At 33.6% G+C, this 13,691-nt stretch overlaps 2 protein-coding genes across 4 annotated transcripts; both read right to left on the bottom strand.

Moving 5' to 3' along the window:
- Positions 1-317: 317 nt before the first annotated feature.
- LOC122610097 lies at positions 318-5,346 on the bottom strand. Of its 3 annotated transcripts, none has more exons than XM_043783090.1 (4): positions 5,177-5,346; positions 3,249-4,295; positions 2,467-2,646; positions 318-1,031 (listed from the first exon to the last, which is right to left on the bottom strand). In XM_043783090.1, the coding sequence occupies exons 2-4, from the start codon at positions 3,831-3,833 to the stop codon at positions 468-470; spliced, it is 1,329 nt and encodes a 442-aa protein (XP_043639025.1). In that variant the 5' UTR covers positions 3,834-4,295; positions 5,177-5,346; the 3' UTR covers positions 318-467. The 3 variants fall into 3 exon arrangements, with proteins under 3 accessions (XP_043639025.1, XP_043639024.1, XP_043639026.1); XM_043783089.1 differs by having other exon boundaries at positions 3,249-4,289; XM_043783091.1 differs by having other exon boundaries at positions 3,249-4,259.
- A 3,622-nt stretch (positions 5,347-8,968) lies between these two features.
- Positions 8,969-10,846, bottom strand: LOC122610956 (F-box/LRR-repeat protein 25-like). Its single transcript, XM_043783906.1, has 3 exons — positions 10,217-10,846; positions 9,372-9,509; positions 8,969-9,043 (listed from the first exon to the last, which is right to left on the bottom strand). The coding sequence occupies exons 1-3, from the start codon at positions 10,844-10,846 to the stop codon at positions 8,969-8,971; spliced, it is 843 nt and encodes a 280-aa protein (XP_043639841.1).
- Between the last annotated feature and the right edge of the window lie 2,845 nt (positions 10,847-13,691).

Genomic DNA, 13,691 nt, shown 5'->3' with positions numbered 1-13,691 from the left:
TTCGATGATATATCTGACTTTTCCATTGGAAAATGTATGAAATCTGCAAGGAGCATATTCAGGCTGGCACAATCTTTGGTGTCTTTGAGAAAATCACAGTACTTAACTACTTATTACATATTCAAATTTGACGAAATCTCCAATGGAAATACTTGAACTGGTACATAAGTTCAAGAAGTATGCAGTGGATAATATAAAGTGAATTAATCGATCAGAAGAGCTTCTGAAGTACGACGATTTAATAGACCAAGGAATTGCTTACCTGGGTGAATGGTTACAGCTAAGGGTTAATACTGAAGGTCAAGGCTGCGGGAATATGACATTAAAAATGTTAGGAACACTTGAATAATTAGATGAAAGCCAAAGAATAAGCTTTAGAGTACAACTATATGCAGTCTGAAATATAAAATCACAAACTTATAGTGGCTGGAGTAGAGGAAGATGGTTGTGATGCCAAAGGAAGTTTGCTACTGGATACGTCTTGACATGTTGAGTTGCAACTCAGTAACGCTATCAAGCATTTCCTTTAGATAGTTATATGCATCTTCATATGTTGAGTGTAGACGAGCAGAGAGACTTTCTGCTTCTTCTAGTTGACGAGCATAGCGTGTTTCCATCACCACCCTCTGTCTCTTAAGCAAGTTTTTAAATAATGATATGACCCGTCCCTTCTTTGAACGGATGTCTACAGAGAGGTCATAATTTTGCCCAAGTAGTTTCTGCATCTTCTTGGCCTGAGCAACAAACTGGGTTATCAGTCCAGCCAAAACCCTCTGACTCTCAGTAGATTCTTTTGGTTGCTCAGACTCACTTGTCGAAATCGTTCTCTTAGTCCATACCTTTACTTCTGGAATAATGTTCTCAAGAGCTACTTTGATCTTTTCCTCTGCTTCTTTTCTCTCAACAAGCACCATATTTTCCTGCTCTATTAATGTTTGCAATTCTGTCATACAACACTCAATATCTGCAATCAGTTTGGCTCTTTTCATCTCCCTGGCCTGTTTTGCGATCATTGCTTTTGTAGGTGGTTCCTGAAAAACGAGAGATTATGGTCACAAAGTAAAAACCTGACATCGATCTCAGATCCTTCATGATTCTATATCAATATATTCTTACACAATTCACAGTGCCACAATAATATTTCTAGACGATTCTTGATATTTGTTCATAAGTTGTTAAGTCAGATTAGAGCATAAGAAAGAGAAACCATGACAATTAATATTGACATAAGAAATCATGATAATCAATATTAACATGATGTCAGTAAACCTACCTACCAAGATCAGAAGTTTCAAATTTCCATAAGAAACCATGACAATCAATATTGACACGATGTCAGTAAACCTACAGACCAAGATCATTACGCGGGTTATGAATTATGACCCTGATAGAATTCCAAAGGTTGTTCAAAGCAGTTACTGAAAAAGGGGATAGTGGATAAATGTGTAACTGAAAGGGGTAGTTATCATTATCCTGTTAATGCTTATTTATATCCTGTGTTATAGTTTTAGGTTTTGTCCAAGTTTATATTATCTAAATTAGGTATCAATTACCTTTGTTCTTGGAGATTAACCCATCTCGATTCTCAAATTGGCTCTACTATCCAGTAATATTTCTATTACAGCAATTATATCTCTTAATTCCCTTGTTCAATTTGGGGGTTCTATCATTGGCTTCATTCACGGGAATTTGGATGGCAGTTACCACCCAGAATTCGGTTATCTCAGTCATCAGATTTTAGATACTAAATCCGATAAACCTTATACCATGAGCGTTGCCCTTAAAACTGAGATTTAAGTAAGCCATGCGAAGCCCAACAGAAACCCAGTAACACATGCCTTAAAACCTAATTCATCCGCAGTTACTCGGCATCCACCCCTAAAATTCGACACTCATATCGGATTCTGAGAAGCACTGGCAAATCGCAGCATCAAATTGTTGGAATCGGGGGAAGAGGAAGGGAATATTAACTCTGAACAATCATTTGCAACTGAAGGGGACACACACGATAAGAAGGAAATCACTGAAATCAAACACGCTATCAGACGGTCATTAAGGTGGAGTCCAAATGCAAAAGACAAAAGTATTGCTAGGCCTTCACGATCCGCTTTAGCATATGAATGGGTTTAGGAAGCGGGTCAGCCTAAAATTGAAAGACTGATCGTGTGGCACAAGTAACAGACTTTCGACTTAAGGATAAGTTGTTTGTATGGCTGGGGTGTATTGATAGAATCGCAAAAGTTGTTCAAAGCGGTTATTGAAAAAAGGGGGATAGTGGGTAAACGGGTAGCTGAAAGGGCTAGTTATTATTATCTTGTTAAAACTTATTTATATCCTTTGTTTTGCTATCCTGTAATATTTATGTTACATCAATTATAACTATCAGTTCCTTCGTTCAATTTTGGGGTTCTATACGACCCACTGAATCAATAACGGGATTGCATGAAAAGTACTTGATAAAAATACCTCAGGTATATCCATGATGAACCTAGCACTTGGAGAGTTCTCAAGCAAGAAGTTTCTAGCTTCAGCAGACATATTTACTTTGTATGCATTGCTCCTCATGTTAGGGTCTATAGTTAAGCAAATCAAGTTGCTAAAAGGTGAAGGAAGGTGCAACAGCAAATCCGGATACGCAGAAAGGCACTGCACAGAAATCACAAGAAAAACATACATCAAACATGCATATATAATAGCCCTATATATCCCAACTCTAATAAGAATTTTTCTTGACATAATAGAAAGATGTGTCAACCCCTCACTAAAATAAACTCTGGCATTTGCATATAGTTTTGTATTATAGGAGTCAGCTTCTTTTCTGCTTAATATCAACCATCATAAATCACCTTTCATGCTAATGATGGGGTGTCAGGTAATAATTAATAGACAATGAACAAGTTCGAAGAATATGTTCGAAGTGTCGAAAAACTTAAGTTTCAGGCAATCTCTCTCAGGGAAATAAACACTAGCACCTCTACATACTAGACTTTATCAAATACCCAGGAGCATTATCCTTAAGAACTCTTGTGCCCAGCTTATCCGGCCTGACCACATATTAGAGCATAGCTGCAATCACCTCAAGATTAGGGTTTAAGAATCATCACAAGCTGCTCTGTATGTGATATATGGTGCATGTGTGTCTTTTGACAGGGAAGTGCGAGATTGATTTTCTGAAAATCAATGGCGTATTTTTAAGTCCCAAATTTCTACAAAACATCTCATAAAGGATTGATCAAATATCAACATACCTCAACAATGTCAAAGTTAAGCGTTAGAAATTTGGCAGTCTGGAGCTTTTGAAGCAAGCTAATAGTTTCACGGGCATCTTCCTCGGCATACAACATGTTTGAACGCCAGAAGTACAAACAGACACTCACTTTGTTTAGAGAATGGAAACTACCTCTAAACCACTTTAGAGGAACTTGACCCGTGTAGACAAAAGATGAAAGTCTGGGTGCCACATCCAAGTGATTGATTGAGCAATCAATTATAGTGAGATTTTCAAGTTGAGGTGCAATTACATTGATAACAGCAATACACTTTTTTTTGCTGAGCAAAAGACTGGAAAGTTGAGGGGTAATGATGTCAAATACCTTAGCCTGGACCCTGAAACTTGTCAAAGAAAGGTTCTTCAAGTTGACACACTTGGAAAAGAGATCAAAGTATTTACGCTTATCCTCACACAATGTGATTTCACTGAGATACAAAGTAGTTAACGCGGGAAAGTTCCAAGGTGTCTTCGGCATTTTAGGTGTAAAGTCAGGTCTAAGTATATCGCTGCTGAAAGTGAAATGCTTGAGAGAAGTAGATAAAAAGGCAAGGAGGGTATTCATAGTGGTTTTTGGGCCAACTAATGACGATTAATTCTTGGACATTGTGAGAAAATGCATATTTTGAGATCTTTTTCACAAATGCTTGACTGGCTGCTCCACTGTAATCTAGTTTTACGGAAGACACTTCCACATGATCGTTGCGACGAGAAAGAACATTGGTCACAAACTTGGAGAATTTATGTACAGTACCGAAACGACAACTATAAAACCTGAGACAAGGCACTGACTTCCACAGAAACTGCCATCTTGGAGACAGCAGCAAACATGTTTGAACAACAAACTTGGTGTCATCAATACAAGAGAGGATTTGATGAATAAGTTCGACAGGCAAACTGCTCAGTCTATCTTCATTCACAACTAATCTAACATTCTCGTGATCAAAGTCCATTTTCTCTGATACACCTTATTGTCTTGCAGCTTCATAAACTACAATGTAATACCATATCAAAGAATGGCCTGCAACTAATAATGTAAAAATAACAAATCAAATTCTTAGATTATAGATTAGAAAGTAAAGTAAGATACTTATTTATAAATGTTGATTATACAAAGATAACTAACTATAGAGCTCGCGTTAAGAAACAACATCAACGAGGAGGCCAATATGTGCCTGTAATTTTTCAATTTATTCTTAAGGGCAAATTATCTAATATCTAAGATAACAACATACTTTTACGGCAAGTCTCCCTATAACTATCTCAACTTTTCTTTATTTCAGGTAACCATTGTCCTTTTCATTTTGCCTCTTTTTAACAATATAATTTTTCATAATCTTTTTCCCATAAAAGCCGCGTTGTAAGCTTTTTAGCCGCTGAGCCGATCAACAGATCACAATTGTCACAAAAGATATCACTTTTGGAAAATTTATAGTTACTTGAAACTAAAAAGAAAAGTGTAATGGAAGTGAACTGGTTGAACTAAATCTAATAAAATGTGTAAGTTTAGATAAATAATCTCATTTCCAAATTAATTTTGCTAAACACAGTCCACACACACATAAAGATTACTTCTTTTTCTTTTTTAATTTTATTTTTAATGTTCAACATACATATATTTAGGTTTGTTCACTACATATATAGCCAGTAACCATAGAAAACTCCATTTTAATTCAGGAAAATTGGTAAAAAAAAAAAAACTAGCCCCAAAAGCAAAAAAAATTAAATAATATAAAAAATAAATAATAAACAATAATAATAATAATAATAATAATAATAATAATAATAATAATAATAATAATAATAATAATAATAATAATAATAATAATAATAATAATAATAATAATAATAAATAAATAAATAAATTTAAAAAATAATAATAATAATAATAAGAGGAGGAGCGGTTACCTGAATCAATGGGGGTTGTTTGAACCCTAAATTTGATTTACTCGTGACTACATAAGAGTATCCCCAATGTCGATGGTTAAATTATTTGTTTTTGTTTTTTTTTTTCACATATGCGGAATCGGAGTGTATAGATTATGTTTAAATATCCCTCTCACCCAATAAAGCAAGAAAGAGATGTGCGAGAATGAGTGGAATATGGAAAATAATAATAACAAATCCTTGTAAAAGTATAAAAAGAGATTGTGCGAAAATGAGATTGTTTCCTCACTTGTTTTCATCTTTTTTATACCCGGAAAACTTAAATTATACCCGTATATTCATGTTTTCCCCGGGTGAAATGGTTTTTTAATTTGTGAAAACAAGATAAGAATATATGGGTATAACTTTAGTTTTTTAGTATAAAAAGGGTCAAAAACCAATGTGGGAGTTTGTAGTGTGGCTTATTACGTTTAAGCCCATGCATGTGTCTTTCGTGTGCTTACTTAACGTTCTCTTTAAACGTATCCGTAAAAATAGATTAAAATTGCAAAAAATAGTCCAAAACGAGGACCCATTGCAACGATAGTTAAAAAGAGATTGTGTTGCAAAAATGAACAAACTACAATGACCAAATTTGCAATTAACTCTTAAATTTTCGATCATCCAAAAATATATATACCTCTTAACAAAAACAATGCCTCGGTGATGGTTGAAAATTGAAATGTACATATATTGAATTTTGCATAACATATAAACTACTCTACTAAATGCAGTCATTAACAAAAATATAAATAAATAAATAATAGTTTTAGTTTTAGAAAATGTTTAAAAAATCTGAAATGTGATACGGCTTCGTAGAACATATTGACAAATTGACATGACGCAACAATGACAACAACTTAAAATAATTTCACAATTTATCTGATATTATTATAAATTGGTAAAAATAAAACTTATAAACTAATAGTTGATGTAATTTTACTTGTTAAAATTTAGTATGTAGAATTTTATGATAAAAAAAATAACCATTTAAATTATGTAATGTTTAGATTAAAACTGATACTAGTAATATAAATCGTTTAAAAATTAAATTAACCATTAGCTTAGATGACTTTTGAGAGATAAAAAAAAGAATATTTTACATATAAAAAATTGGGATTAGTTACCTCGAATGTAAGAAACTTTGAACGAATGTCTATAATAGGAAATAACTAAAGCTGTGTGTATTGTATGTAAACAACTTTGAAATAATGTTTATTGTATGTAAGAATTTCGTTTCAACTAATTACAATCTGACAAGTGACACATGTATATGGTTGCCACATATGTTTTCTTACATACAATAAACATTTTTTCAAGTTGCTTACATACAATACACATAACTTTAATTTTTTCCTACTATAGACATTCGGTCAAAGATAGTTACATTTCAGGAAACTAATCCCTAAAAAATTTGAGTAATTCGATAAATTTAGACAAACTTTTTTTTAAATCACTATGTAGATACTTCCCAATCGTTAATCAGCATAAAATTTTCAAGAAGCATAAAACTTTATATGTTAATCACAAGTATTAAAACCTTTTGCATGTTAAACAATGTGGTTTTTTGTTATTATCATGGAAAATTTCATACTTTCATGTCCATTAATTATCATTTTAGATTTTAATGAAAAAAATTATATCGATAACAGTTTCATGTTACATAGAGTTTTATGTTTACATATACATTCATATATAAATATCAAGTTATAACTTGAATATTCTCATGATTCTTTCAATTCAAATGATTGTCACATAAACATCATATTATAATTTGAAAGTTTTCATGCTTTCTTTTAATTCGGATGATTCACACATGTAAAGTTTGTCCAGTACATGTCACCTTTAAACTTGATCATACCCATAAAATTACAATTAGAATCAAAACTTAAATTTTATGCCAAAAATAATGTCTAGTAGATTGGCAGTTATATTTTATTAATACAAAACTTTAAACGAGTACGATGATAACATGACGAAGAATATCTTTATTTTTATTCATTACAGTATTAATAATTAGTAATATACTAAAAATTCTTGTGTAAAGACTAGTATGCTGTTGAACATCAACCAATTTTGGGTCTACAAAGACTAGTTTGCAGGCCCAAATTTGTGATACAATTTACAAACATATTTATTGAAACGCAATTATACAGTTTCACACGAAATGACGAAATCCATACAAGTTGCCTATCATGAGAACCCACAACTTATTAGTTGATAGGTCAACCCAAATACCAGGCCATTGGGTATTTCTATATTTCTTAGACGTGATTAGAAAATAGAAATTATTAATTAATATATTAAATAGAGTTGAAAAACTGATCCAATAAATACAAGGTTTAAATTTGTATTGAACTTTGACTTAAATAGAAAGACAATGAAAACTAAATACTCCGTATTAAGATACTTCTAGTTTTGTAGACGAGCATGGTACCCGTGCAATGTGACGGCAGTATTGGGGAAGACAGTCTACTTTATTAGGGATTTTGGGTAGTTACGTAAAGAAAGAATAAAAAAACAAAAATAAGGTACTTCAAAGACAGAAATATTTAATAGGGAGGAATTGTTTTATTAGGGAGTAGAGATTATTTTGAACCAAAATGCAAAAAGTGCTTAAAAGTAGTCATCATATAACCATCCAAGTAAAGGCATATGGTAATCAAATTTTACAAGAAACCCACAAAAGTATACTCAAGAAAAAATCCAGGAAAGCCAAATTCCAACAGCAATAACTTGAACCTTTAAATAAAGAATCTTATGAACCCGGCAAGGCTGAATATCTTTATGTTGGCACAATCTTTGGTACTGACGATTGTTTGTGATACTTTCTTACAAGGTCTCCGAATCAAATGCCTAAAACCAAGAAAACAATTTCACAAAAAATTGCACAAATGGAGAAAACCAAGAGGAATGAATTGACCAGTTAGGTTTAAAACAATCGAAGCAGCAAACAAACAATATTTGATAGTGAGACTAAAATTCTGCATCCATTATATTGGAAGATCCTGTAAGAAGCTATCACAGCATTTTTTTTTATATATATTGTAGACGTTAAAAACAGAAAATTGTAAATCAACTAACATTAGATCGATGAAAGCCAAAGAATGGTTACCTGGGTGTGCGGTTCATGGTAAAGTGTTTATACTTGAGGTGGACGGTGCATAAACCTGACATTAAAAGCGTTAGAAAGCCACAGGCCCGCAAAGATATAAGCTTTAGAGTACCGCTATATGCAGTCTCAACTATAGCATCACAAACTTACAATGGCTGAAGTAGAGCAAGATTGTTGTGATGCCAAAGGAAGTTTGCTACTGGATACGTCTTCACATCTTGAGTTGCAACCAGATGGACATTCAGTAACACCATCAAGCATTTCTTTTAGATAGTTATATGCATCATCATATGTTGAGCGTAGACGAGTAGAGAGACTTTCTGCTTCTTCAAGTTGACGAGCATAGCGTATTTCCATCTCCACCCTCTGTCTCTTAAGCAAGTTTTTAAATAATGATATGACCCGTTCCCTCTTTGAAAGAATGTCAAGGGAGCCGTATAAATTTTGCTTACCCAGATCCTGCATCTCTGTCAAGCGGGCTTCCAACTGTGCCATCAGCCCAGACACTACCTCCTGACGCTCAGCAGAATCCTTTTCTTTACCTTTAATTCTGAAATAATGTTCTCAAAAGCTACTTTGATCTTGTCCTCTGTTTTTGTTCTCTCAACAAGAACTGTATTTTCCTGTTCTAGTAATGCTTGCAATTCTGTCATACAACTCTAAATATCTGCAATCGCTTTGGCTCTTTTCTTCTCCCTAGCCTGTTTCGCAATCATTGCTTTTGTAGGTGGTTCCTGAAAAATGAGATTATGGTTTCAAAGTTAAAACACGATATCAATCTCATATCCTTAATCCTTGTTCATTAATAACATCAACATATTCTTTCACAGTACCACAAAATAATATTTCTAGACAATTCCTGCCACCGTTCATAAGTTGTAAAGTCAGATTAGGCATCATTTGTGGCAAAATAAGAGCCAAACCAGAAGTTTCGACTTCCAAAAGAAACCATGACAATCAATATTGACATAATAAGAACTTTTTCAGATGAACCTACTTACAATGAATTATGACCCACTGAAACAATCGCGAGATTACATGGGAAGTAATTGATGAAAATACCTCATGTATATCCGTGATGAGCGTGGCACCTGGAGAGTTCCCAAGCAAGAAGTTTCTAGCTTCAGTAGACACGTTTACTTTGTATGCATCCGGCCTCTCATCGGGGTCTACAACTCTACATTTAAGCAAATCAAGTTGCTAAATGGTGAAGGAAGGTGTGACAGCAAATCTGGATATGCGGGAAGGCACTGCACAAAAATCACAAGAAAAACATACATCAAACATGCATAAAAATACATAACCTGTATATCGCTTTTGTAATAAGAATTTTTCTTAACATAATATAAATATGTATTAACCCTCACTAAATTTTAACTCTGGCATCTGCATACATTTTTGTATCATATCAGTCAGCTTCTTTTCTGATTAATATTAATATCAACCATCATATATCACCTATATGAAAATAGAGAAAATATCATATCTCCATCATTAAACAATATATATATATATATATATGTGTGTGTGTGTGTGTATATATATCAAATATCTCCAAAACATGTCATAAATGACCAATAAGATATCAACATAAGGAATTTGGCACTCTGGAGCTCTTGAAGCATACTGATAATCTCACGAGCATCTTCCTCGTCATACGTGTCAGTGTCACATAAGTCTAAACAGACACTAACTTTGTTTGGAGAATGGTAACAACTTTTGAACGACTTTGGAGGACTGTAACCTTTGTAGACAAAAGATGAAAGTCCAGGTGCGGCATCCAAGTGATTGATTCAATCACTTATAGTGAGATTGTCAAGTTGAGGTGCAATCACATTGATAGCAGATGAACCCCTGTTGTTGATAAGCACAAGACTGGAAAGTCGAGGGGTAATGATGTCAAATACCTTAGCCTCGACAATGAAACAATTCAAATAAAGGTTTTTCAAGTTCACACACTTGGAAAATAGATCAAGATATTCACGCTTATCCTCACACAATGTGATGTCACTGAGACCCAAAGTAGTTAAGGCGGGAAAGTTCCAAGGTGTCTTAGGTATTTTAGGTGTAAGGTCAGATCTAATTAAAAAGCTGCTAAAAGTGAAGTGCTTAAGAGAGGTGGAGCTAAAGAGGCAAGGAGGGTAATCATAGTGGTTTTTGGGCCAACTTTTGACGATTAATTCTTGGACATTGTGAGAAAACGCATAATTTGCGATCTTCTTCACAAACGCTTGACTGGCTGCTCCAATGTATTTTAGCTTTACCGAAGACACTTCCACGTGATTGTTGCGACGAGAGAGAGCATTGGTCACAAACTTGGAGAATTTAGGTAGAGTAGGGAAACTACCACTAGAAAAGCTGAGACGAGGCAATGACTTCCAGAGAAGCTGCCATCTTGGAGACAGCAGCAAACATGTTTGCACAACAAATTTGGTGTCATCAATACAAGAGAGGATATGATGAATAAGTTCATCAGGCAAACCGCTCACTCTATCTTCATTCAAAACTAATCTGACATTCTTGTGATCAAAGTCCATTTTTCTTAGACACAAAGTACCATATCAAAGAATGTCCTGCAACTCATAATGTAGAGAAAAACAAATCAATTGCTCAGATAATAAGACAACTAACTATAGAGCTCGCGTTAGGAAACAACATCAATGAGGAAGCCAGTATGTGCCTGTAGTTTTCATTTAATTCTTAAGGGTAAATAATTCAAAATTACAGCGTACTATTATTGCATATGACCATTTCACCCTCTTTTTTTGGTATCAGGTAACCATTGTGCTTTAAAATTTTGCATCTTTTGTGACATGCGAACTTCTTTACATCCGACTTGGCTTTTTGAACTATTATTTATGTCTATGGTTAAAAAGAATCCAAAGAGAAAAGTATATTGTTATCATAATTAAAACTTCGACCGAATAGTTATATATCTAAAATAACAATATCCTTTTCATTTTCTCTTTTTAACAATAGAATTTTTCATAACTGTATCTTCCTTAAAAGCCATGTCGTAGGCTTTTTTTACCGGTTGAGCCGATCAATGCACAGGCCGCAATTGTTACAAAAGATATACCACTTTTGAAAATATTGATAGTGACTTGATACATAAAAAGAAAAAGAAGGATAAACAAATATTTATAGAACAGAAAAATGTTAACTAACCTCATTTTCAATTTGATTTTGCTAAACATATATAGTCCACACACACAGAACAATTATTTTCTTTTTTTTTATGTATGATATATATATTTATGTTTGTCTCGACATAGAGCATAGCAAAATCCAATTTACAGTAATTTAGGAGAATTAGTTAAAAACCCCTAATATAGCAGCAAAAAAAAAGGTGCATGATTGAGAAAAATAAATAAATCGATAAATAATAATAATGATAATAAAGTGATGAATGAATAGCATACCTGAATTGTTTGAAACCTAAAAACGATGTGTGTACTACTCTACATACTCCACTGCTGATCAACAATTACATATATGGAATAACCCCTCTTAAAAGCAAATTAACCGCTATGCTAAATTGCGTAAAAACAGGGCAGTTTGTTTTAAACACACGTTGCGTATTCAACCGCTATCTTTCCGATTAATAAGCCTCACTAGGTACGAATTCACTCGTACAGATATATATTCAATTCTTTTTTCTTAGTAATCTTCCCGCATTTTTGAAATTTCAAAATATGTTAGCCGCTTGTTAATTTGTAATACCCGGCTTATGTTTTATTCTGAAGTTTCTAATTTTTTTAAATAAGTTGCAAACCGATCATAACCTACTTACTAATTATTAGTAATAGAATAGAATAATAGAATATACATGACTTCAACATTTTTACACGTCAATTAAGTAGTTTATTGGATTTGAATGGAGGCGTATACTTTTTTTTTTTTTTTTTTTTTAGAACGGCGTGTTAGTTTGATAGTGGTTCGAACCCTAGCAGTGACATCCAAGCGGACAGTATGCTAGCGGTTGAAACCACCCGCACGCGTCTGAAGAGGTAAACGCCCGAGGAGGAATTGAGATTCGATCCCACGTATCCCAGCCAACATCTCCTATCCTGGAATCCCCAAAGAGGGCCCACCTTGATCTAATTAATTGTAAATTGAAAAGAAAATAAAACAACAGCATTATTAATAGTAAAATTGTCAATAACAATTGTTCATATATCTAATCTCGTCAATAACATTGTTCATATATCTAATCTAACAGTTTGATAATATTTGAACAATGATGAATTAACAGTTTAATCAGTTTGTCTTCTATGCCATACAGAAAAATTGTTGTAGATTCCCTAATATAGTTGCGAAATACGGAAGAAGTGCTTAAAAATGTCTGGAAATTAATCCATTGAAGTAAAGGCATATGCTAGTCTAAAGTAGTAGCATACATACACCCCACAAATCACTAAGACTCAAGAACAAGAACAGCTACAATACGTATAAATTTCGATAATGATAGCTTTGAACTCTTTGTGACAAATGGAATTGACTTGATCACCACAAGCATCTTCAAGTTGGAACAACCTTTTGGCATTTCTGAAAAAGTCAAGGTTGTCAGTCAAATATCTGTTTCATAAGGGTATGGTTTAAAGGAAAAGGAATAAACTCACAAAGAATACATGCAAGGGATAAAACCAAGAAAATGAATCGAAGACAATCAGGTTTGGCACAAACGATTCAATCACACAAAAGACAACGCAAACATAAGCAGACAAGGTTTTAACTACCGTTATTGGCTTATTGCTCATAATAAATCTTGAAATTCACTCACAATGTGAGTCGAAAATATTTCTAAAATTACATCTAACTTTTGCACACATCAATAAAAATGCAATTTGAAGGAAATGGATGAGACAATGACATGCTTGATAATATTCACCTACAATATGAAAGTAGATTGTTCTCAAAAGTAGAGGAGTGGTAATCTAGGTGGGTGGTTCTAGTTCTGGTTGTGAAGAGTGTTGAAATCTGATGTCAAGCACGATAAGCCACAAATATATAGAGTGTGAAGTAGAATTAGTCAATTACTAGAGAAGGCAATTTTGACAAATCTACTTAGTGTCGACATGGGTTACTGGGTTAGTGGGTTGTGTTATATCTCAAGCTGGTCAAATGGGCCAAGTGAAAAAGCTTAGCAAAAGGAGAACGAGATTGAATGGGTCAAACATATGGTAAGACACCCCAAAGTCTAGAAATGGATTAAAATTGTTTAGATTATTATAGTAGTAATATTGTGTCTAATCATAAAGATAACTGTACGCTAGAAATGGATTAAAATTGTTTATGGGTTAACCCAACCTGCCCCGATCACTGTCTGAACCCAACCTGGGAATCTTGACACCTCTAACAATTATGTGTAAGTGAGTCAAA

The sequence above is a fragment of the Erigeron canadensis genome, chromosome 8 (genome assembly GCF_010389155.1).
Source record: "Erigeron canadensis isolate Cc75 chromosome 8, C_canadensis_v1, whole genome shotgun sequence".
In the NCBI taxonomy this organism is placed as follows: Eukaryota; Viridiplantae; Streptophyta; class Magnoliopsida; order Asterales; family Asteraceae; genus Erigeron; species Erigeron canadensis.
Note: the sequence above shows the minus strand (reverse complement) of the source record. Positions and strands in the feature narration are given on the sequence as shown.

Coding starts and splice junctions, on each gene's coding strand:
- LOC122610097 (XM_043783090.1), bottom strand. CDS start 3,833: ATGAATACCCTCCTTGCCTTTTTATCTACTTCTCTCAAGCATTTCACT. Junction 2,647..3,248: donor TTAACTTTGACATTGTTGAG/GTATGTTGATAT, acceptor ATTTCTGTGCAG/TGCCTTTCTGCGTATCCGGA. Junction 1,032..2,466: donor TCATCATGGATATACCTGAG/GTATTTTTATCA, acceptor CTCGTTTTTCAG/GAACCACCTACAAAAGCAAT.
- LOC122610956 (XM_043783906.1), bottom strand. CDS start 10,846: ATGGACTTTGATCACAAGAATGTCAGATTAGTTTTGAATGAAGATAGA. Junction 9,510..10,216: donor GTTTCATTGTCGAGGCTAAG/GTATTTGACATC, acceptor TTCACCATTTAG/CAACTTGATTTGCTTAAATG. Junction 9,044..9,371: donor TCATCACGGATATACATGAG/GTATTTTCATCA, acceptor CTCATTTTTCAG/GAACCACCTACAAAAGCAAT.